The sequence below is a fragment of the Trachypithecus francoisi genome, unplaced genomic scaffold (assembly GCF_009764315.1).
Source record: "Trachypithecus francoisi isolate TF-2019V2 unplaced genomic scaffold, Tfra_2.0 Lachesis_group10, whole genome shotgun sequence".
NCBI lineage: Eukaryota > Metazoa > Chordata > Mammalia > Primates > Cercopithecidae > Trachypithecus > Trachypithecus francoisi.
Genome location: NW_022681455.1, coordinates 82,966,949 through 82,991,870, shown reverse-complemented (window position 1 = coordinate 82,991,870; position 24,922 = coordinate 82,966,949). Strand labels below are relative to the sequence as shown.

General features: G+C 49.2%; 1 protein-coding gene across 4 annotated transcripts in view; it reads right to left on the bottom strand.

Moving 5' to 3' along the window:
• TLCD3B (TLC domain containing 3B) overlaps window positions 1-24,922 on the bottom strand; it is a 33,354-nt gene extending 8,432 nt beyond the window's left edge. The window contains exons 1-4 of one of the 4 annotated variants that reach the window (XM_033218045.1): window positions 24,661-24,922; window positions 16,163-16,298; window positions 15,920-16,018; window positions 2,489-2,619 (exon numbers count right to left, since the gene is read on the bottom strand). In XM_033218045.1, coding sequence (XP_033073936.1) covers window positions 2,489-2,619; window positions 15,920-16,012 — 224 coding nt within the window. In that variant the 5' untranslated portion in view covers window positions 16,013-16,018; window positions 16,163-16,298; window positions 24,661-24,922. Of the gene's footprint in view, window positions 1-2,488; window positions 2,620-3,280; window positions 3,712-8,713; window positions 8,876-15,919; window positions 16,019-16,162; window positions 16,299-24,660 lie in introns of those variants that run through there. The other 3 variants (XM_033218047.1, XM_033218046.1, XM_033218049.1) reach the window with 3 other exon arrangements.

Below are 24,922 nucleotides of genomic sequence, written 5' to 3'. Positions count from 1 at the left end.
CGCCATGTTGGCCAGGCTGGTCTCAAACTCCTGGGCTCAAGCAATCCATCCACCTCTGCCTCCCAACATGCTGATATTACAGGTGGGAGCCACCACGCCCAGAGGAAAGCTGGGTTTCAAACCCATGGTTGTGGCCGGGCGCGGTATCTCACGCCTGTAATCCCAGCACTTTGGGAGGCCAAGGCTGACGGACCATGAGATCAGGAGATGGAGACCATCCTGGCTAACACAGTGAAACCCCATCTCTTCTAAAAATACAAAAAATTAGTCGGGCGTGGTGGCAGGCGCCTGTAGTCCCAGCTACTTGGGAGGCTGAGGCAGGAGAATTGCTTGAACCCGGGAGGCGGAGGTTGCAGTGAGCTGAGATCGCGCCATTGCACTCCAGCCTGGGAGACAGAGTGAGACTCCATCTCAAAAGAAAACAAAAAACAAAAAAATCATAGTTGCATAACCCCAAAGCCACACATGAGCAAAACTGCAAAAAGGACTGGGGTTGAGGAGGCTGGGTGATGGGCGGCCACCGTAGCTACACGAGATTGAGGACCACAAGGCTGGTCACGGAACTGTGGTTTCACTTCAGATGAGTAGAGACAGGCTTTTTTTGTCTGCCAGGGAATCCATGTAGACACCCTAGTAAAATCTGTGTTCCGTGGACCCCCTCCCGCTCCTATGGTTTGCTGATAGTGCGCTTTTATGGTAAGCTTTGTCACACAGGTCATAGATCTGCAGCCCAAGGGCCCAACCCAGCCCACAGACATGTTTTGTTTGGCCAGTATGCAGTTGTCAGTATAGTAGTTCTTAAATAAGTTCTTAGTTACTTATCAATATTCAAGAATTGGGAGAGGCTGAGCGTGGTGGCTCACGCCTATAATCCTAGCACTTTGGGAGGCCGAGGTGGGCAGATCACCTGAGATCAGGAGTTTGAGACCAGCCTGGCCAACATGGTGAAACCCCGTCTCTACTAAAAATACAAAAATTAGCCGGATGTAGTGGTGCACACCTGTAATACCATCTACTCGGGAGGCTGAAGCAGGAATGTTGCTTGAACTTGGGAGGTGGAGGTTACAGTGAGCCACGAGAGAGCCACTGAACTCCAGCCTGGGCAACAGAGTGAGATTCTGTCTCAAAAAATAAAAAGAAAAAGAATTGGGAGGGAGCCCACTACAATGACATGCACCTGTAGTCTCAGCTACTCAGGAGGCCGAGGCAGGAGGATCACTTGAGCCCAGGAGTTCAAGACCAGCCTGGGCAACATGGAGAAACCCCGTCTCTACTAAAAGTACAAAAATTAGCCAGGCATGGTGGTGCACATCTGTAGTCCCAGCAACTTGGGAGTCAGCCTGATTCTCAGGGTGAATCACTTGTCAGGGAGGTCAAGGCTGCAGTGAGTCATGGTGGTGTCACTGCACTTCAGCCTGGGTGACAGAGTGAGACCCTGTCTCAAAACAAAAGAAGAGGCCGGGTACAGTGGCTCATGACTGTTATCCCAGCATTTCGGAGGCTGAGAAGGGAGGATCCTGTGAGCCCAGGAGTTCAAGACCAGCTTGGGCAACATAGTGAGACCCTGTTTCTACCAAAAAAAAAAAAAAAATTAGCCAGGTGTGGTGGTGCATTTCCTATAGTCCCAGCTATGGCAGGAGGATTGGTTGAGCCTGGAAGTTCAAGGCTGCAGTGAGCCATGATGGTGCCACTCCACTCCAGCCTAGGCAACAGAGTAAGACCTGTCTCAACAACAATGACAAAGAATCATAACTGAAAACATTGGCCCATGTTCTAACCGTATAACTTTATCAGTGGCTGGAGCCGAGCAGCACAGGCCCTCAGCAGTGGTGAGTCCTCCTGCCTACATCCTCCCCGCAGAGCCCACATCCCTCATATTATCTGCAGGAGTTTGCAGCCCCTGCTCTACAGGCCCGGATTCACATGATCTTCATACACCATCTCCATGAAGGAGGAGAGTGGGGGTTATTATTAAGCCCATTTACCAGTGAGGGATCTGAAGTTCAGAGAAATTAAATGATTCACAAAAGACCCCACTGTTGGTGTCTTTTTTTTTTTTTTTTTTTTAAGACAGAGTCTCACTCTGTCGCCTACGCTGGAGTACAGTGGCGTGGTCTCAGCTCACTGCAACCTCCACCTCCCGAGTTAAAGTGATTCTCCTGTCTCAGCCTCCGGAGCAGCTGGGATTACAGGCACCTGCCACCATACCTGGCTAATTTTTGTATTTTTAGTTCAGACAGGGTTTCACCATGTTGGCCAGACTGGTCTTGAACTGCTGACCTCAGGTGATCCACCTGCCTCATCCTCCCAAAGTGCTGGGATTACAGGTGTGAGCCACCGTGCCCAGCCTGCTGGTGTCTTTTGACTCCAAATCCCAGCTCCACCCAACACTCTGCTTCTGTTTTCACCACGAACTCATCCTGAAAGTAAGAGGTCAGTTCCACCAGCCGTGGCCCCAGGAAGGACACCCTCACCCTGGTCCTCTTACTTGGATGCTACCAGGATAGCCTCTTGTTTTTCCATCTGCAGGCTGGCGTGGTTCTGCAAGCCCCAGCGCAGGACAGTGAAGCACAACGGGAAGAAGACGCAACCCCCTGCGAATAGCAGGGCCATGCCTGCCTGCAGCCAAGAAGGCAGAAAAAGACGGCCATGAGAACACCTCAACACAACACCCTCAGACCCCCCGGCAGCCTTCTTCACCCCCAATGAGGCAAGGCCCAAGAGACCCATCAATCTGTGGCCATCCAAAGCCACCAGGCAAACCTCTTCTCTAAGCTCTTTTGCATCCTTATTACTCTTTTAATATTCGTCATCCGGGGCAATTTGATATCCTAATTATCCTAATTTTTTGTTTTACACACCCAATTTAGACAGTTTCTTTCTTTTCTTCTTCTTCTTTTTTTTTGAGACGCAGTCTTGCTCTTGTTACCCAGGTTGGAGTGTGGTGGAGTGATCCTGGCTCACTGCAACCTCCACCTCCCGGGTTCAAGCAATTCTCGTGTCTCAGCCTCCTGAGTAGCTGGGATTACAGGCGCCCGCCACCATGCCTGGCTAATATTTGTATTTTTAAGAGAGACAGGACTTTACCATGTTGGTCAGGATGATCTCGAATTCCTGACCTTAGGTGATCTGCCCGCCTTGGCCTCCCAAAGTGCTGGGATTACAGGCATGAGCCACTGCACCCAGCCCCTCCTACTCTTAAACTCCACCCTTTTCCATCTTCTGCATGTCCTGCCTGCCGCCCACCTTATGTCACCTCTCCCTTCTCCCCAGGCCTCACCTCTAAGGGACAGGTTGGAAGACAGAAAGGAAGGTTGATGTTTCTCCTCAGCACCGAAAACTTTGAAAAAGGAAGGGAGGGGGTTGTCAAGATACTTGGAACTTTAAAATGACATTCCTTGAAAAAACAAAATAAAGCCAAAGCGATTGTTGTTCCATTAAAAAAGAAAACAAAGAAATAACAGGTGCAAGGCTGAAACTACATATATTTACATAGATATCATTTTTGTTTAGAAAGACCTCCCCTCCCATCTACTCTGGGGAGCAGAGGTTTGGGGCAGGCACAGGCAGGATGAAGGGAATCAGGCCCTGTCATCCTGCCTTCCTGAAGTGGCTTCCAAGGGACCTTCTTGGGATAAAAGGAAGGTGTCAAACTGCAAAGGCACGAGGCTACTCTGCCGAGGCAGTTGGGGAGGGCAGGAGTATGCTCTCCCGTTGGTGAACTGGCTAGAAGATGCCATCCTCCCATTGGCCAGCCAATTGATACATGTGCCCTATCATTTGCTTCCTATGGCGGCTGGGGGGGCGGTTCCAGCAAGCCTTGCCTAGAATTGGCCAGTTAGAATCCATTGGTGACTTGATGGACAGCTACTTTTCAGGGACGTGCTCAAAGAAGGAAAAGGAGGGAGGGGAAATCAGAGCAGCTGCACAGGCCGGCGTGGTGGCTCATGCCTGTAATCCCAGCACTTTGGGAGGCCGAGGCGGGTGGATCATCTGAGGTCAGGAGTTCAAGACCCTGCTGGCCAACACGGGGAAACCCCGTCTCTAATAAAAATACAAAAATTAACCAGGCGTGATGGCGGGTACCTGCAATCACAGCTACTTGGGAGGCTGAGGCAGGAGAATCACTTGAATCCGGGAGGCAGAGGTTGCAGTGAGCCAAGATCTCCTCACTGCACTCCAGCCTGGGCGACAGAGAGAGACTGTTTCAAAAAAAACAAAACAAACAAACAAACAAAAACACCAGCAGGTGCGGTGGCTCAGGCCTGAAATCCTAGCACTTTGGGAGGCCGAGGTGGGAGGATCACTTGAGGTCAGGAGTTCAAGACCAGCTTGGGCAATATAGTGGAACCCCTCTCTACAAAAAATAAGAATAATAGGCCAGGCGCGGTGGCTCATGCCTGTAATCCCAACACTTTGGGAGGCCGGGGCGGGCAGATCACGAAGTCAGGAGATCGAGACCATCCTGGCTAACACGGTGAAACCCCGTCTCTACTAAAAATACAAAAAATTAGCCAGGCATGGTGGCAGGCACCTGTAGTCCCAGCTACTGGGGAGGCTGAGGCAGGAGAATGGCGTGAACCCGGGAGGCGGAGCTTGCAGTGAGCCAAGATCGCGCCACTGCACTCCAGCCTGGGGCGACAGAGCGAGACTGTGTCTCAAAAATAATAATAATAAAATAGTCCAGTGCAATGACACATACCTGTGGTCCCAGGTACTTGAAAGGATGAAGCGAAAGAATGGAAAAATTGCTTGAGTGCAGGAGTTCAAGGCTGTAATGAGCTATGATCATACCACTACACTCCATCCTGGGCAACAGAGCAAGACCTGCCCCCCCAAAAAAAGCAGTCCTAAGTAGTTATTGTAGGCAGTGTAGGATAAAAGGTAAAGAAGGTCATTTCGGCCGGGTGCGGTGGCTCACGCCTGTAATCCCAGCACTTTGGGAGGCCAAGGTGGGTGGATCACGAGGTCAGGAGTTTAAGACTAGCCTGACCGACGTGGTGAAACCCCATCTCTACTAAAAATAGTGGTGCACACCTGTCATCCCAGCTACTCAGGAGGCTGAGGCAGGAGAACTGCTTGAATCCAGGAGGCGGAGGTTGCAGTGAGCCAAGACTGCGCCACTGCACTCCAGTCTGAGCAACAGAGCGAGACTCTGTCTCAAAAAAAAAAAAAAAGAAGGCCATTTCTACCGTGGGAGTACATGGACTTCAAATTCAGAGTCCACAGATAATCAAAGAAACATTTCATTTCCCTATTGCTGAAATAAAGAAACAAATAAAGAAACACACTGTATGGCTCTGTTTACATCAAATTCAGAAAAGCAAAACACCTGTCATGAAAAATCAGAACAGTGTTTAACTTGGGGAAGATATTGACTGGGAGGAGACCCCAGGGAACCTTCTGAAGTGTTGGAAATGCCCTTATATTGATCACCAGTGTATACATATGTAAAGTTCTTGAGGCATCCTCTTAAAATGTGTGCCCCTAAAGTGAAGCTGCAGTTTTTAAAATGCTAAATTTAGGCTCTTCCTTTCTCTGAATGATCGTGGGCAAAGACTTTATGAGCCTCAATTTCTTCATCTGTGGGGTTGGGTTAATAATAGTGTCAGATCATTAAATGCTGCTTATACTACAGGTATAAGCATTGATCTACATTTTCAGTCTCTAAAAGAAAAAAAAAAAAAGTCCAGTGTGGTGGTGCACACCTGTAGTACCAGCACTTTGGGAGGCCAAGGCAGGAGAATCACTTGAGGACAGGAGGCTGAGGCTGCAGTGAGCTTTCTTTGATCATGAGACTGCACTCCAGCCTTGGGCCACAGAGTGCAACTCCGTCTCTAAAAAAATTAATTAAAAATATCAAGTCATGGCCGGGCGCAGTGGCTCAAGCCTGTAATCCCAGCACTTTGGGAGGCTGAGACGGGTGGATCACGAGGTCAGGAGATCAAGACCATCCTGGCTAACACGGTGAAACCCCGTCTCTACTAAAAAATACAAAAAACTAGCTGGGCGAGGTGGCGGGCGCCTGTAGTCCCAGCTACTCCGGAGGCTGAGGCAGGAGAATGGCCTAAACCCGGGAGGCGGAGCTTGCAGTGAGCTGAGATCCGGACACTGCACTCCAGCCTGGGAGACAGAGCGAGACTCCGTCTCAAAAAAAAAAAAAAAAAAAAAAAATCAAGTCATTTATCCAAAGCAACCTTGTGGGTCGGGATTATTACTGTACCTCTATTTCACAGATCAGAAAACAGAGGCACAGAGAGGTTTGGTACCTTGTCCAAGGTTAAACAGTCAGGAAATGAATAAAAATGTTTAAATCATATTTTCTGAATTTATTTGTCTGTATAATGTTAAGCAGATATAGAAAAAATAAACTCATTTTCCTAAGGAACTGAAAGGCTTTTTTTTTTTTCCTGAGACAGAGTTTCGCTCTTGTTGCCCAGGCTGGAGTGCAATGGCATGATCTCGGCTCACCGCAACCTCCGCCTCCCAGGTTCAAGCGATTCTTCTGCCTCAGCCTCCCAAGTAGCTGGGATTACAGGCATGTGCCACCACACCCAGCTAATTTTGTATTTTTAGTAGAGACGGGGTTTCCCCATGTTGGTCAGGCTGGTCTCAAACTCCCGACCTCAGGTGATCCGCCTACCTCAGCCTCCCAAAGTGCTGGGATTACAGGCGTGAGCCACTGCGCCCGGCCGAAAGGCTTTTTTTAAAAAGGAGGGAAAAATCACCACTGAATACAATTTAGACATCCTCATTCATATTTTCAGAACTTACCCTTCTCCTCTTCCTCCTTCTTCCTCTTATTCTTTTTTTTTTTTTAGATGGAGGTTCACTCTTGTTATCCAGACTGCAGTGCAATGGCGCGATCTCAGCTCACCACAACCTTTGCCTTCCAGGTTCAAGCGATTCTCCTGCCTTAGCCTCCTGAGTAGCTGGGATTACAGTCATGTGCCACCACGCCCGGCTAATTTTGTATTTTTAGTAGAGATGGGGTTTCTCCAGGTTGGTCAGGCTGTCTTGAACTCCTGACCTCAGGTGATCTGCCCACCTCGGCCTCCCAAAGTGCTGGGATTACAGGCGTGAGCCACTGCGCCAGGCTTCGTCCTCTTATTCTTTTGAGACAAGGTCTCACTCTGTTGTCCAGGCTGGAATGCAATGGTGTGATATTACCTCATTGCAGACTCAAACTTCTGGACTCAAGCAATCCTCCTCAGCCTCTGCCTCAGCCTCCAAAGCAGCTGGGACTACAGGTGTGCACACCACACTCAGTTAATTTTTGTATTAAAAAAAAATTAGCTATGTTCTATGGAAAGGAATCTTTTTACTTTCTATAGAGATGGGGTCTTGCTATGTTGCCCAGGCTGGTCTTGAACTCCTGACCTCAAGCAATCCCCCTGCCTTGGCCTCCTAAAGTGCTGGAATTACAGGCATGAGCCACCATGCTCAGCCAGTGTTTGCTTCTTTAGCTATTTTATTTTCTTCCCTCGGGATGGGCCTCTGAAAATTAAAACTTAAACCAAGAGCGGCTAGGCATGGTGGCTCATGACTGTGATCCCAGCACTTTGGGAGGCCAAGCAGGGGGTGGATCATCTGAGGTCAGGAGTTTGAGACCAGCCTGGCCAACATGGTGAAACCCCATCCCTACTAAAAATACAAAAATTAGCCAGGTGTGGTGGTGCGTGTCTGTAATCCCAGTTACTCAGGAGGCTGAGGCAGGAGAATCGCTTGAAACCAGTAGGTGGAGGTTGCAGTGATCTGAGATGGTGCCACTGCACTCCAGCCCGGGCAACAGAGTGAGACTTTCTCTCAAAAACAAAAACAAAAACAAAACACACAAACAAAAAAAAAACAATGAAAAGATCCTGAGCTGGGATCTGAAACCAGGCAGCCTGCCCTGCTATTTTCCCAGCTCCTGCATAGCTCATTGTAAGGACTAAATCGTGCCAATGCATAGAAGCTACAGTACTTACAGTACTTTACATGGTAGCCGGTAGCCAGCTACTGTCATTACAAGTCAGCTACTGTCATTCTCGGCACCCACCGCATGCCAGGCACCGGGCTGAAATACTTTATATACATGCTCCCATTTAATCATCTATGCCACCTTACAAATAACTTCCCCATTTTACTGCTGAGAAATCTGAGTCTGAGAAAAGTTGAATGACATGCTTCAGATCATACAGTACATGACAAACTCAGTCAATGTGACTGCTGCCTTCCAAGTCTGATGAAAAGGAGATGAAGAGAGGGGAAGGTGGGAGGGGAGGAGAGAAGATGGGAGAAGGAAAAAGGGGAAGAGAACAGATGAGAGGAGGAGAGGCAGAAGGAGTGAAGAGGAGCAGCACCCCTCCGGGGTTATTTTCTTTTCCTTTTATTTTTTTTTTTTCTATTTGAGACAAGGTCTCACTCTGTTGCCCAGACTGGAGTACAGTGACACAGTAACAGCTCACTGCAGCCTCCACCTCCCGGGCTCAAGTGATCCTTCCACCTCAGCCTCCTGAGTAGCTGGGACAACAGGCGTGCACCACCACACCTGGCTAATTTGGGGAGGTTTTTTTTTCTAGAGATGGGGTCTTGCTATGTTGCCTAGGCTGGTCTTCAACTCCTGGGCTCAAGCGATCCTCCTGCTTCAGTCTCCCAAAGTGCTGAGATTACAGGCGTGAGCCACTGCGTGTGACCAGGGATGGTCATTTTCCTCTGCACCTGTGCTTACCCTGAACAAGAAAATGTGGAAGGGAGGAAAGTTTCCAGGCCATGAGCTGGTTAGAGTCAGGCCCGAGTCTCACTGGAATCTGGACTCTCTCCTACATTTCTTCCTTTCCTTGTAGATTTCTTCTTGCTTAGAGCAAAACAGTCCAAGGCTGCACAGGCTTGTCTGAGAAAGAAAATATGAGAGGAGAAAATTGTGGTTTTGAGCAATGGCTGTAAATTTTTTTTAAAATAGTGACCCACAAGAGATATATTTTATTTTGTTTGTTTATGTATCTATGTATTTATTTGTTTATTTTTGAGACAGCATCTCGATCTGTTGCCCAGGCTGGAGTGCAGTGGCATGATCTTGGCTCACTGCAACCTCTGCCTCCCAGGTAAGTGATTATCCTGCCTCAGCCTCCTGAGTAGCTGGGATTACAGGCACATGCCACCATACCCGGCTAATTTCTGTATTCTTAGTAGAGACACCATATTGGCCAGGCTGGTCTGAACTCCTGACCTCAAGTGAACCACTCGCCTCAGCCTCCCAAAGTGTTGGGATTACAGAGGTGAGCCACTGCACCCAGCCGAGATATCTTTTATTTTGTGACTGCAGTTCATGCACCCACGCATTTAATGGAAAACCTTTGCACAACACATTCTGACTCATTATATGCAGTGCCCTGTGGAATTTTCTAGATCATTTTTCCAGGAAATACTGATCATGACCCATTAAGCCAATTTCACTGCCCACTAGTGGCTAAACAAGCCAAGCGAGAAAAACCTTGGTTTGGAAAGCAGTGTTTCCCAACTTTTCTTTCATTATCGTTCCCCTGAGGAGCCCTTTTCAGACTTTTTTTTCTAATCGCTGCCTAGCATGAAAGTTTAATAACACAGATATACTGTATGTCTATTCACGCATATCTTTTCCATATTAAAAAGAGTAAGCTTTTTTGTCCCCTTGGGGTTGATATTATCCCGGTTGAGATAATATCATTGTCCTAATGCTCATTTTCTGAGCCGCCTTTATTTATGTATTTATTCACTTATTTACTTATTTTTTTTATTTTTTTATTTTTTTCAGATGGCGCTTTACTCTTTTGCACAGGCTGGTGTGCAGTGGCACGATCTTGGCTCACTGCAATCTCCGCCCCCCCCAGGTTCAAGCGATTCTCCTGCCTCAGCCTCCCAAATAGCTGGGATTACAGGCGCCCATCACCACACCCAGCTAATTTTTGTATTTTTAGTACAGACGGGGTTTCACCATGTTGACCAGGCTGGTCTCAAACTCCTGACCTCAAGCGATCCACCTGCTTTGGCCTCCCAAAGTGTTGGAATTACAGGCATGAACCACTGTGCCCAGCCTCTGACCCGCCTTTATACACACCAATCCTAACATCCGATGAGATAGGATTAGTCCCATTTTGCAGGTGATTAAGTGGAAGTTGAGAGATTATATTAATTATTGAAGATTGAAATGGCTGGCAATTAGACTGGGAATCCAGAAACTTACCAAGATCCTAACTCAGCCTCTAGCTTCTCCAAACCTTTGTTTCCCCATGTAAAAAAAACCCTCAGTTATGGTCAGTTATGGGTGTTTTTGTTATTGTTGTTGTTGTTTTACTCTATTTGACCTAATAAGAGCAAACACTAGGCCAGGCACAGTGGCTCACATCTGTAATCTCAACACTTTGGGAGGCTGAGGTAGGTGGATCATGAGGTCAGGAGTTTGAGACCAGCCTGACCAACATGGTGAAACCCTGTCCCTACTAAAAAATACAAACAAAACAAAACAAAACTAGCCAGGCGAGGTGGCGGGCACCTGTAGTCCCAGCTACTCGGGAGGCTGAGGCAGGAGAATTGCTTGAAACTGAAAGGTAGAGGTTGCAGTGAGCCGAGATCAGGCCACTGCACTCCAGCCTGGTGACAGAGTAAAACTCTGTCTCCAAAAGAAAAAAAAAAAAGCAAACATTTATAGAGCATTTACTAGATATCCGGCAGCAATCTAAGCCCTTTACATATATTAACTAATACAATCTCCACAATAATCTTCAGACAGACATACTGGGGTTTTTGTTTTGTTTTGATTTTTGAGACGGTTCTCAAAATCAATCAGTGTACTTTGATGGAGTACACTGGCATGATTAGCTCACTGTAACTCAAACTCCTGTGCTCAGGGGATCCTCCTGCCTCAGCCTCCCAAGTGGCTGGGACTACAGGCTCTCAGACTCATCACTCCCAGCTTATTTTTAAAATATTTTCTACAGATGGAGGTCTCGATTTGTTGCCTAGGTTGGTCTCGAACTCCTGGCCTCAAGCATTCTCCTACAGTGGCCTCCCAAAGTGCTGGGATTATAGGCACAAGTCACTGTGTCAGGTGAGACACACTCTCAGTCACTGTTCAGATGAGGAAATTGAGGCACAGAGAGGTTGTGTGACTTGCTCAAGGTCATGCAGGTAGAAAGTGGCACAAGTGGGGATTTGAACCAAGTCATGTGATTTTCAGAGCACCAGCCGTGGGGTTTTTTTCTTTTTTTTTCACCGTGTATTATTTTTTGAGATGGGGTTGTCACTCCGTTGTCCAGGCTGGAAAGCAGTGGCGCCATCTCAGCTCCCTGCAACCTCTGTTTGCCAGGCTCAAGCGATCCTCCTGCCTCAAACTCCTGAGTAGCTGGAACCACAGGCACACCACCATCATGCACGGCTAATTTTTTGTATTTTTGGTGGAGACAGGATTTCGCCATGTTGCTCATGCTGGTCTCAAACTCCTGAGCTCCAGCAATACACCCGAACTTCCCACCTCGGCCTCCCAGAGTGCTGGGATTACAGGCGTGAGCCACCATGGTTAGCATGACCTAACCATGTCCTTTTTTTTTTTTAAAACTCTGTCTGCCAGGCTAAAGTGCAGTGGTGCAATCTTGGCTCACTGCAGCCTCCGCCTCCCAGGTTCAAGCAATCCTCCTGCCTCAGCCTCCCGAGTAGCTGGGATTACAGGTGTGCACCACCACACCTGGCTAATTATTGTATTTTTAGTGGAGACGGGGTTTCACCATTTTGGCCAGGGTGGTCTCAAACTCCTGACCTCAAGTGATCTGCCTGCCTCGCTTCCCAGAGTGCTGGGATTACAGGCATGAGCCACTGTGCTAAACTAACCATGTACTTTATTTTCTTTAATTTGAGACGAAGTTTTGCTCTTGTTGCCCAGGCTGGAGGGCAATAGTGCGATCTTGGCTCACTGCAACCTCCGCCTCCTGGGTTCAAGCGATTCTCCTGCCTCAGCCTTCCGAGTAGCTGGGATTACAGGTGCCTGCCACCACACACTTGGCTAATTGTTTGTATTTTTTTAGTAAAGACAGGGTTTCATCATGTTGCCCAGGCTCGTCTCAAACTCCTGACCTCGGGTGATCTGTGTGCCGTGGCCTCCCTAAGTGCTGGGATTATAGGAGAGAGCCACTGGGGCTACCATGTACTTCAAAAGGAAACTTTTTATCACTCTGGAAAATAGAAAACCAGTACCACCTGTGATAAACAGAAGGTAACAAAAAATACAAAAATGAAAACTCATTTTATAACATTCTAGCTAGATACTATCGGCAGCTGCTCATTCTGAACTGAAGGCTGGCTCTCTCCTTGTTAAAAAAAGAAAGATCAGGTCTGGCACAGTGGCTCATGTCTGTAATCCCAGCACTCTGGGAGGCCGAGGGGGGGGCAGATAAACTAAGGTTAAGGGTTCGAGACCAGCATGGCCAATATGGTGAAACCCCATCTCCACTAAAAATATAAAAATTAACCAGGCGTGGTGACGTGTGCCTGTAGTCCCAGCTACTCAGGAGGTCGAGGCAGAAGAATCAGTTCAACCGAGGAGGTGGAGATTGCAGTGAGCCGAGATTGCACCATTGTACTCCAGCCTGGGCGACAAAGCAAGACGCCATCTCAAAAAAAAAGAAGAAGAAAGAACAAAAAGATAAGCATAGATAGGTTTTAAAGGGTTTCTGGCAGCGAATTGAGACTTTCTCCTGCAGTAATCAGAAGTGCTGAAAGGGAATTGGAAAGAGAAAGAGAGTAGCTTGTTCAGGGTGTGTGGTGTGTGTGTGTGTGTGGTGTGTGTGGTGGGGTGTGTGGGGGTGGTTGTATGGGGTGTGTGTGGTGTGGGGTGTGTGTGTGGTGGAGTGTGTGGGGGTGGGTGTATGGGTGTGTGTGTGGTGTGTGTGGTGTGTGTGTGGTGGGGTGTGTGCATGGTGTGTGTGTGTGTGGTGTGTGTGTGGGGTGTGGGGTGTGTGTGTGCGTGGTGTGTGTGCATGGTGTGTGTGGGGTGTGGGGTGTGTGTGTGCGTGGTGTGTGTGCGTGGTGTGTGTGTGGTGTGTGTGGTGGTGTGGGGGTGGGTGTATGGTGTGTGTGTGGTGTGTGTGGTGTGTGTGCATGGTGTGTGCATGGTGTGTGTGTGGTGTGTGTGGTGGGGTGTTGTGGGGGTGGGTGTATGGGGTGTGTGTGGTGTGTGTGGTGTGTGTGCATGGTGTGTGTGTGGTGTGTGTGGTGGGGTGTGTGGGGGTGGGTGTATGGGGTGTGTGTGTGGTGTTTGTGTGTGGTGTGTGGTTTGTGTGTGGTATGTGGTGTGTTTGTGTGGTGTGTGTGGTGTGTGGGGTGTGTGTGTGGTGGAGTGTGTGGGGGTGGGTGTATGGTGTGTGTGGTGTGTGTGTGGTGTGTATGGTGTGTGTGTGGTGTGTGTGTGGTGGAGTGTGTGGGGGTGGGTGTATGGTGTGTGTGTGGTGTGTGTGGTGTGTGTGTGGTGTGTATGGTGTGTGTGTGGTGTGTGTGTGGGGTGTGTGGGGGTGGGTGTATGGTGTGTGTGTGGTGTGTGTGGTGTGTGTGTGGTGTGTATGGTGTGTGTGTGGTGTGTGTGTGGGGTGTGTGGGGGTGGGTGTATGGGGTGTGTGTGTGGTGTTTGTGTGTGGTGTGTGGTTTGTGTGTGGTATGTGGTGTGTTTGTGTGGTGTGTGGTGTGTGTGTGGCGTGTGTGTGGTGGAGTGTGTGTGGTGTGTGTGTGGTGTGTGCATGGTGTGTGTGTGGTGTGTGTGTGGGGTGTGTGGGGGTGGGTGTATGGGGTGTGTGTGTGGTGTTTGTGTGTGGTGTGTGGTTTGTGTGTGGTATGTGGTGTGTTTGTGTGGTGTGTGGTGTGTGTGTGGCGTGTGTGTGGTGGAGTGTGTGGGAGTGGGCGTATGGGATGTGTGTGTGGTGTGTTTGTGTGGTGTGTATGGTGTGTGTGTGGTGTGTGTGGTGTGTGTGTGGGGTGTGTGGGGGTGGGTGTATGGGGTGTGTGTGTGGTGTTTGTGCGTGGTGTGTGGTATGTGGTGTGTTTGTGTGGTGTGTGTGGTGTGTAGTGTGTGGTGTGTGGCGTGTGTGTGGTGGAGTGTGTGTGGTGGTGTGGTGTGTGGTGTGTATTTGTGTGTGGTGTGGTGTGTGTGTGTGGGGTGTGGTGTGTGTGGCGTGGTGTGTGTGTGAGTGTGTGGGGGTGGGTGTATGGTGTGTGTGTGGTGTGTGTGGTGTGTGTGTGGAGTGTGTGGGGGTGGGTGTATGGGGTGTGTGTGTGGTGTTTGTGTGTGGTGTGTGGTTTGTGTGTGGTATGTGGTGTGTTTGTGTGGTGTGTGTGGTGTGTAGTGTGTGGTGTGTGTGGCGTGTGTGTGGTGGAGTGTGTGGGGGTGGGTGTATGGGGTGTATGTGTGGTGTTTGTGTGTGGTGTTTGTGGTGTGTGTGTGCGTAGTGTGTGCGTGGTGTGTGTGATATGTGTGTGGTGGGATGTGTGGGGGTGGGTGTATGGGGTGTGTGTGTGGTGTTTGTGTGTGGTGTGTGGTGTGTTTGTGTGGTGTGCGTGGTGTGTGGTGTGTGTGTGTCGTGTGTGGGGGGGTGGGTGTATGGGGTGTATGTGTGGTGTTTGTGTGTGTGGTGTGTGTGTATTTATGTGTGATGTGTTTGTGTGGTGTGTGTATGGTGTGTGTGTTGTGTGTGGTGTGTGTGTGTGAGCTGTATGTGTATTTGTGTGTGTGGTGTGTGTGTGGTGTGTGTGTTTGTGTGGTGTGTATTTGTGTGAGGTGTGTGTATTTGTGTGCGGTGTGTGTGTGGTGTGTGTGGTGTGTGAGTGTTGGTGTGTGTGGTGTGTGTGTTGGTGTGTGGTGTGTGTATTTGTGTGTGGTGTGTGTGTGATGTGTGTGGTGTGTGTTGGTGTGTGGTGTGTGTGGGGGGTGTGTGTTTATGTGGTGCATGTGTGGTGTGTGTGTATTTGTGTATGGTGTGTTTGTGTGGGATGTGTATGATGTGTGTGTTGGTGTGTGTGGTGTGTGTGTATTTGTGTGTGGTATGTGTGTTTGTGTGGTGTGTGTATGGTGTGTTTGTGTGGTGTGTTTATGGTGTGTGAGTGTTGGTGTGTGGTGTGTTTGTGTGGTGTATGTATGATGTGTGTGTTGGTGTGTGGTGTGTGTGTTTGTGTGAGGTGTGTATTTGTGTGTGGTGTATGTGTTTGTGTGGTGTGTGTGTGTTGGTGTTGGTGTGTGGTGTGTGTGTTTGTGTGTGTGGTGTGTGTGTGTGTGGTGTATGTGTTTGTGTGGTATGTGTATGGTGTGTGTGTGTTGGTGTGTGTGTGGTGCGTGTGTGTGGTGTGTGTGTGTGTGTGTTTTCTTGCTGCCATGCCACCTAAAATAAACCCAAGATGGGATGCACCCCACCCTCTGAACCCTTGGGTGGTCAATGGGTGTTCAGGACATCCCAGCCCAGGAAGGGAGACACACCAGCCTGTCCTGGCCTGGGTGTGCAGCCAGAAAGCACTGGGCCAGCCTGGGCAACACAGTGAGACCTCCTCTCTACAAAAAGTCAAAAAAATTAGCTGGGTGTGGTGCCGTGTGCCTGTAGTCCTAGCTACTCAGGAGGCTGAGGTGAGAGGATCGCTTGAGCTAGGGAGGTGGAGGCCACAGTGAGCCATGATCGCGCCACCGCACTCCAGCCTGGGTGACAGAGGGAGACCCTGTCTCAAAAACAAAACAAAAACAAACAAAACAGAAAGCATTAGGCAGTCCACACGTGGAGCAGCAGTGCAGGGCAGGGGTACGGGAGGGCCCATCCAGGCTTCTGTGACTTTAGCCACAGTCTTTCCTTCCCCTAGCCTGTCTCCCCAGGCGAGTCTCACCCCCACGCAGTCCTCAGAGACCCACCACCCAATTTACCCTTGGCCTTGAGTTTACCGTTCTCTGTTCTTCCAGGCTCTGCTGCCCACAGGCTATTTCACTCATCCTCTCCACTGGGTTCCTTGCAGAGGTGTGCAGGTGTGATATCATCGAAGGCTGTGAATAAGTAAACAATAAGCGGCCAGAAGTAGCCTGTTTCCCACGTGATACCCAGGGAAGGGTCCGATTCCCCCTGCCTGGGCTCTGGGGTGAGTCCTGGCCAGGGTGCCAGGCCATTTATTATTTAGTACTTTTACTCACCTGTCCCAGGTTAGGGACTGTCTCAGGCAATGCCAGTCCCACCCTCTATCTGCACACCAGAAAAAGCTGAGGGCACACCAGGTGAGTTGCAACCAGACAGCTAAGGGTCCAATCCCTTTCTTCTCACATCGACTGGCTGTTGAGACATTGGCCAAATTTCACAACCTCTCTGAGCCTCCACTGAGCACACACCAAGTCCCATTGCCAGGCCTAAGTCCTGCTTCTGCCAGTCACTAGCCTGGCGTTCTTGTGCAAGGGATTCAACCCCTCTGAGCCTTGGGCTCCTCGTCTATGAAACAGCAGCATCTCTCATTAATCAAAATGAGATCTGTGTAAAGCACAGTTGCTAAACACATATGTATTGTGATATTCATTAATAGTCATTAAAAATGTATGTATTTAGAGATGAGATCTCTCTCTGTCATCCAGGCTGGAGTACAGTGTCATGATCATGGCTCCCTGTAGCCTTCAACTCCTGGGTTCTACTGATCCTCCCTCTTCAGCCCCCTAAGTAGCTGGGATTGCAGGCGTGAGCACCAAGCCTGGCCTGTTGTATCATTTATCTATCTGTCTGTCTATCCATCTGTCTATCCATCCATCTGTCTATCCATCTATCCATCTATCTATCTATCTATCTATCTATCGATTGATCAATCGATCTATCAATCAATCAATCTATCTATCAATCACAATCTCGGCTCATTGCAACCTCCGCCCCCAGGGGTCAAGTAATCTTCCCACCTCAGCCTCCTGAGTAGCTGGGGCTACAGGCATGTGCCACCATGCCTGGCTAATTTTTGCTTTTTGGTTTTGGTTTTTTGTTTGTTTGTTTGTTTTTGAGACAGAGTCTTGCTCTGTCACCCAGGCTGGAGTCCAGTGGTAAAATCTCAGCTCACTGAAACCTCTGCCTCCCAGGTTCAAGCAATTCTCCTGCCTCAGCTTCGTGAGTATCTGGGATTGCAGATACGTGCCACCACGCTTGGCTAATTTGTGTATTTTTACTGGAGACAGGGTTTTACCATGTTGGCCAGGCTGGTCACAAACTCCTGACCTCAAGTGATCCACCTGCCTCGGCCTCTCTAAGTGCTGGGATTACAGGTGAGAGCCACCACACCCAGCCTAATTTTTGTATTTTTTGTAGAGGCTGGGTTTCACCATGTTGGCCAGGCTGGTCTCAAACTACTGACCTCAGGTGATCCACCCGCCTTGGCCTCCCAAAATGCAGGGATTACAGGTGTGAGCCACCATCCATGGCCTATAATTGTTGTTGTTGTTGTTGTTGTTGTTGTTGTTGTTTTTGAGACAGTGTCTCACTCTGTTGCCCAGGCTGGAGTGGAGTGGTGCAATCATAGCTCACTGTAGTCTCAAACTCTTGGGCTCAGGCCTGGCACGGTGGCTCACGCCTATCTATAATCCCAGACCTTTGGGAGGCCAAGATAGGTGGATCACCTGAGGTCAGAAATTCAAGACCAGCCTGGTCAACATGGTGAAACCCCGTCTCTACTAAATATACAAAAATTAGCCAGGCGTGGTGGCAGGTGCCTGTAATCCCAGCTACTCAGGAGACAGACGCAGGAGAATCGCTTGAACCCAGGAGGCAGAGGTTGCAGTGAGGTGAGATCTCACGACTGCACTCCAGCCCGGGCAACAAGAGTGAAACTTTGTCTCCAAAAGAAAAGAAAAAAACCACCACCACCACCAACAAACAAACAAAAAAACTCCTGGGCTCAAGAGATTCTCCCACCTCAGCTTCCCAAGTAGTTGGGCCATAAATGCACACAAAAATTAGAAAACATGACTGGCTAATTTTTCTTATTTTTTTGTAGAGATGGGGTTCACTATGTTTCTGAGGCTGGTGTCAAACTCCTGGGTTCAACCGATCCTTCCACATCAGCTTCCCAAAGTGCTGGGGGATTGCAGGCATGAACCACTGCACCTGGCTATATATTTTAATGAGCCTTTGTTCTATACCATGTACCTTGCATACATTTTCTCAAATAATCACAGGAAGCCCTGCCAGTCCCTGAGGGTCATCCCCACTTTCCACATGAAGACAACTGAGGCTCAGTGAGGTCAGTTGACTTGGCCAGGGTTGCACAGATACACTGTGGCAGAACCAGAATTCAAATCCAGATCTTTCCTGGTTCTAAAGGCTTTTTTTTTTTTCTCGCCCAGGCTGGAGTTCAGTGACTCGATCTCAGCTCACTGCACCCTCTGCCCTCTACCTCCTGGGTTTGAGAGATTCTCCTGCCTCAGCCTCCCGAGTAGCTGAGATTATAGGCACGCACCACCATGCCCAGCTAATTTTTGTTTGTTTTTGTTTTTTTGTATTTTTAGTAGAGACAGGGTTTCACCATGTTAGCCAGGATTGTCTTGATCTCCTCGCCTTGTGATCCACCTGCCTCGGCCTCCCAGTACTGGGATTACAGGTGTGAGCCACCGCGCCTGGCCTTTGTGGTTTTTTTTTTTTGAGGCAGTCTCTCTCTGTCACCCAGGCTGGAGTGCAGTGGTGCGATCTCGGCTCACTGCAACCTTCGCCTTCTGGGTTCCAGCAATTCTCCTGTCTCAGCCTCCCAAGTAGCTGGGATTATAGGCACCCACCACTATGCCCAGCTAATTTTTGTATTTTTAGTAGAGATGGGGTTTTGCCATGCTGGCTAAGCTGATCTCAAACTCCTGACCTCAGGTGATCCACCTGCCTTGGCTTCCCAAAGTGCTGGGATTACAGGCGTGAGCCACCGCGCCCGGCCTAAAGCTTTGTTTCATTTTGTTTCCAACGGGGCCATTATTATTTCCAACCTATAAAATGGAAGTAATTGTTTCTGCCACTCATGCCTCCTGTAAGGATTAAGTAAGATAAAGTCTATTGACACCAGCTCTAGCTCGGCACAGCTTCATTCCCCCAGGGTAATTACCTAAACACAAACCTTTCATTTTCATACTAAGGAGGCTGCTGAACCTCTTCTTAATCTCTGGGAGATGATATCATTGGATGTCCATTGGAGGCTGCTAAAATTATTAGATCAGAATCAGAACTGCCAGGTCCCTTCCCATGCTCAAGCCTGCTGAAGCTTCTTTCATCTTCTGGGATTCTCTGCATCTCTGGTCTCACACCCACCCCACCATGATTGGAAGTATACAGTCCTGTCTGCCCTTTCCCAGGGGAAGTGAGGAACTACATATGATACTATCTGACCTCTCCAGCTTCCAACTTCAGGGAGAGGAGACCTTGTGGTTACCTGGCTATTGTGAAGTCAGTTTCTCTCTGCCCCCAGCAAATGGTGTGATGTGGATAGAAGTGGGGCCTTGGCACAGCCAGGCACCGTGGCTCACACCTGTAATCCCAGCACTTTGGGAGGCCGACACAGAAAAATCACGAGGTCAGGAGTTTGAGACTAGCCTGGCCAACATGGTGAAACCCTGTCTCTACTAAAAATACAAAAATTACCTGGGCATGGTGGCATGTGTCTGTAATCACAACTACACGGGAGGCTGATATAGGAGAATTACTCAACTTGGGAGGCAGAGGTTGCAGTGAGCTGAGATGGCGCCACTGCACTCTAGTGTGGGCAACAGAGCAAGATTCCATCTCAAAAAAAAAAAAAAGAAGAAAGAAATGGGGCCTTGGCAAAGTAGGGTGTATACATCATCCCTTGTCTTGGCTTGCCTGGCAACACAGGCCTGGGGCACTGCCCATACTCTTGCATAATGTATGAGCCCATGGTAGGAACAAAACACCAGCACCAGCAGGTCTGGGCACTGCAGGCCACGGACGTGTCCAGGGGCCTCGCCAAGGCTGATGTCTCTCTGTTGGCAGAATATGCAGAATATGTGTTCCCGGAGGCCTTTTCTAGGGCTGAGGTGGGAACTGGCCTCATCTTGGTCCTCAGGATTCCGTCAGACAATAAGACAGCCCAAGGCCTGTTACAAGTATGAACAGGCTGGGCGCGGTGGCTCAAGCCTGTAATCCCAGCACTTTGGGAGGCCGAGACGGGCGGATCACAAGGTCAGGAGATCGAGACCATACTGGCTAACACGGTGAAACCCCGTCTCTACTAAAAATACAAAAACTAGCCGGGCGAGGTGGTGGGCGCCTGTAGTCCCAGCTACTCGGGAGGCTGAGGCAGGAGAATGGCGTGAACCCGGGAGGTGGAGCTTGCAGTGAGCTGAGATCCGGCCACTGCACTCCAGCCTGGGCGACAGAGCGAGACTCCGTCTCAAAAAAAAAAAAAAAAAACAAGTATGAACAGTGGTTCATGCTTGTAATCCCAGCACTTCGGGAGGCTGAGGCAGGAGGATCACCTGAGCCCAGGAGTTCAAGGACAGCCTGAGCAATATAGTGAGACCTCGTCTCTATAAAAATTTAAAAATTAGCTGGGTGTGGTAGCATGCACCTGTAGTCTCAGCTATTTGGGAGACTGAGGTGGAAGGATCCCTTGAGCCAGGAGGTTGAAGCTGTTGTGGTGAGCCATGATTGTGCCATTGCATTCCAGCCTGGGCTACTGAGTGAGACTCTGTCTCAAAAAAAAAAAAAACACCAAAAAACAGAAGACAGCCTAAGAAGGCAGTCTTCTTTAGGATCAATAATAGTGACATTAAAGACAGCTAGATTTCTGTTTTCTGGGCTTGAAACGCCCTCTGAAACGCCAGGGGTAGCCAAGAGGGTGGCTGAGACCATCTCAATATGGTTGACAGTGGGAGGGAAGATTTGGGATCCAGGGACACAGCCCCTGGCGATTTCCGTGGCTGCCTCATGGTGTAGGAAACGCCGGGGGCAGCAGCTGTGGTGAGGTATGTTGGAGTGGAGAATGTGGACAAAAATAGGCATATGGTGGCATTGTTTTTAGGGGAAAATGCCAGGATTCAGCCATCGTGTAGGAAGTCGGAGGCCTCCATGGAGGGGGTGCTTGTGTGAGCATGCATGTGTGGGTGTGTGCAAGTGTGTGTGTGTGTGTGTGTGTGAGATCTAAAAAGGTTAGGAATGAAATGCGGAGGGCTGAGTGCCTTGAAAGCCAAGGGAATTAGGACATGTGGAAATCAATGCTTCATTCGTGGATAGTGTTTGGTTTCAATTCATTCAGAGAATCAGTGCGTATCGGCTGAGCACAATGGCTCTGGCCTGTAATACCAGCAACTTGGGAGGCCAAGGTGGGAGGATCATTTGAGGCAGGAGTTGGGAGACCAGCCTAGTCAACATAGCGAGACCCCATGTCTACTTTTTTAAAAGAAAAAAATAGGCCGGGCGCAGTGGCTCATGCCTGTAATCCCAGCACTTTGGGAGGCCAAGGCGGGCGGATCACCTAAGGTCGGGAGTTCGAGCAGCCTGACCAACTTGGAGAAACCCCGTCTCTACTAAAAATACAAAATTAGCTGGGCATGGTGGCACATGCCTGTAATCCCAGCTACTCCAGAGGCGGAGGCAGGCAGAAGAATTTCTTGAATCCAGGAGGCGGAGGTTGCAGTGAGCCGAGATCGCACCATTGCACTCCAGCCTGGGCGACAAGAGCAAAGCTTCGTCTCAAAAAAAAAGAAAAGAAAAAAGAAAGAGGCTGGGGGCGGTAGCTCACGCCTGTAATCCCAGCACTTTGGGAGGCCGAGGTGGACGGATCACGAGGTCAGGAGATCAAGACCATCCTGGCTAACATGGTGAAACCCCGTCTCTACTAAAAATACAAAAAACTAGCTGGGCGTGGTGGCGGGCGCCTGTAGTCCCAGCTACTCGGAGGCTGAGGCGGGAGAATGGCGTGAACCCGGGAGGCGGAGCTTGCAGTGAGCCAAGATCGAGCCACTGCACTCCAGCCTGGGCGACACAGCAAGACTCCGTCTCAAAAAAAAAAAAAAAAAAAAAAAGAAAAAAGAAAGAAAGAAGGAAAGAAAGGAAAGAAAGGAAAGGAAGGAAGGAAGGAGGAAGGAAGGAAGGAAGGAAGGAAGGAAGGAAGGAAGGAAGGAAGGAAGGAAGGAAGAAGAAAGAAAGAAAAGAATCAGTGAATATTCACCAAGGCTCCCAGGGCTAGACCAAGTACTAGAGCTCAGGATAAGGAGATGACTCAGACCAGGCCCCAGATACTTGCAGTCTAATTGTGGAGCCAGACACGGAAGTGAGGAATTCAAGTATCTTGTGAGAAGTGCTAGAACAACAGTATCTGTATGATGCTGTGGGAATTCACAGCCCAAAGCAGCCACCTCTGCCTGAGGTTGGTAGGGAGACCGCACAGAGGTGAAACTGAGCACATGCTTGAGGCATGAGGAAGAGGTTTGAGGGGAAGACAGAGGGTGTCCCAAGTAGACGGATCAGCATCTGCAAAGCTGTGGAAATGTGAGACCCTACACACTGGTTCAGGAAGCTTCAGTAAATCCTATTGAAAGAACCAATGGGAAGTCAGGCATGGTGGCTCATGCCTGTAATCCCAGCTACCTGGGAGGCTGAGGCTAGAGGATCGCTTGAGCCCAGGAGTTCAAGACCAGCCTGAGCAACAAAGCAAGACCACATCTCTAAAAATTCAGAAAAAAAGGTTGGGCACGGTGGCTCATGCCAGTAATCCCAGCACTTTGGGAGGCCAAAGCAGGCGGGATTGCCTGAGGTTAGGAGTTCGAGACTAGCCTGGCCAACATGGTGAAACCCTGTCTCTACAAAAAATACAAAAATTAGGTGTGTGTGGTGGCAGTTGCCTGTAATCTCAGCTACTCAGGAGGCTGAGGCAGGAGAATCGCTTGAACCCGGGAGGCAGAGGTTGTAGTGAGCCAAGATCGTGCCATTGCACTCCAGCCTGGGAGACAAGAGCGAAACTCCATCTCAAAAAATAAAAATAAAAAATAAATCAGAAAAAAAGAACCAAGGGGGTACAAAATTTAATTTGTTTACATATATTTAATACCTGATCTCCCTCCTCTGGTAAAATGTCAGCAACATGAGGGTAGGAAGTTTGCCTTACTCTCTGCTAGATACTACAGCAGTGCCTGTTACCCACTGAATATGTTGTGAATGAATAAAAGGAAGGTAGGCAGGGCACACAGTGGATGGTGTTGACAGTCTGCTAAAGCATTTGGGCTTTCTCCTGGAGTAAGTGGGAAGCCTTTGGAAGTTTTAAAGTGGAAAAGAAGCAAGATTTGATGTGGGTGGTAGGAAATCACTGACAGTGACGTGAAGGCTGTCAAAATGGAGTAAAAATGGAGCAGTGGGAGCAGATTGAAAAAAATATTGATAATTCCACACAATTAACAAGTAGCTTTGGTGGGGCGCGGTGGCTCACACCTGTAATCCTAGCACTTTGGGAGGCTGAGGATGGAGGATTGCTTGAGGACAGGAGTCCAAGACAGCCTGGGCAACATAGTGAGACCTCCTCTACAAAAAATGTAAAATAAATAAATAAATAAATAAAAATTAGCCGGGCACAGAGGCATGCATCTGTGGTCCTAGCTACTTGAGAGGCTGAAGAAGGAGGATCACTTAAGGCCAGGAGTTTGAGACCAGCCTGGGCAACATAGCAAAACACCGTCACTACTTTTTTATTTTTATTTTTTATTTATGTATTTTTTGAGACAAAGTCTCACTCTGTCGCCCAGGCTGGAGTACAGTGGCACGATCTCAGCTCACTGCAGCCTCCGCTTCTCGTGTTCAAGCAATTCTCTTGCCTCAGCCTCCCAAGTAGCGGGGACTACAGACGCCTGCCACCACAACCGGCTAATTTTGTATTTTTTTACTAGAGACAGGGTTTTGCCATGTTGGCCAGGCGGGTCTTGAACTCCAGACCTCGGGTGATCCACTTCCAAAGTGCTGGGATTACAGGTGTGAGACACCGTGCCCGGTATTCAAGGCTACTTTTTTTTTTTTTTGAGACGGAGTCTCGCTTTGCTGCCCAGGCTGGAGTGCAGTGGTAGGATCTTGGCTCACCGCAAGCTCAGCCTCCCGGATTCACGCCATTCTCCAGCCTCAGCCTCCCAAGTAGCTGGGACTACAGGTGCCCGCCCCCATGCCTGGCTTTTTTTTTTTTTTTTTTGTATTTTTAGTAGAGACGCGGTTTCACCGTGTTAGCCAGGATGGTCTCAATCTCCTGACCTCGTGATCCACCAGCCTTGGCCTCCCAAAGTACTGGAATTACATTCGTGAGCCACCGCGCCCGGCCCAAAGCTACATTTTAAAAAATAAAAATAGGCTGGGTGCAGTGGCTCACGCCTGTAATCCCACCACTTTGGGAGGCCGAAGTGGGCAGATCACCTGAGGTCAGGAGTTCGAGACCAGCCTGGTCAACATTGTGAAATCCCGTCTTTACTGAAAATACAAAAATTAGCCGGGTGTGGTGGTGCGCGCCTGTAATCGCAGCTACTCGGGAGGCTGAGGCAGGTGAATCGCTCGAACCCGGGAGGCGGAGGTTGCAGTGAGCCGAAATCACACCACTGCACTGCAGCCTGGGCGACAGAGCGAGACTCGGTCTCAAAAACAAATAAACAAACAAATAAATAAATAAATATAAAATATAAAAAGTAGCTTTGATTTTTACAATATTCCTGAGCGGCAGGCTTTTCTCTCTTTTGCAGATGCGCAATGGCTTGGCCAGAGATACATCCAAGTCTTCGGTGTAGCCTGGGGGTTCAATCCTCCTGTGGCGCCCCACAACCCGGTGCCTCCTCCAACATCCAGCATCTGATGAGGATCCGACCTAGGCTGGCGGCGGCGGGATTCACTCTTCCCCTTGGGTCCTCTCAAGAAAGCCCCTAGGGCCGCGGCGGCGCAGAGCTGGTATCAGCGGAAGCTCAGGCGGG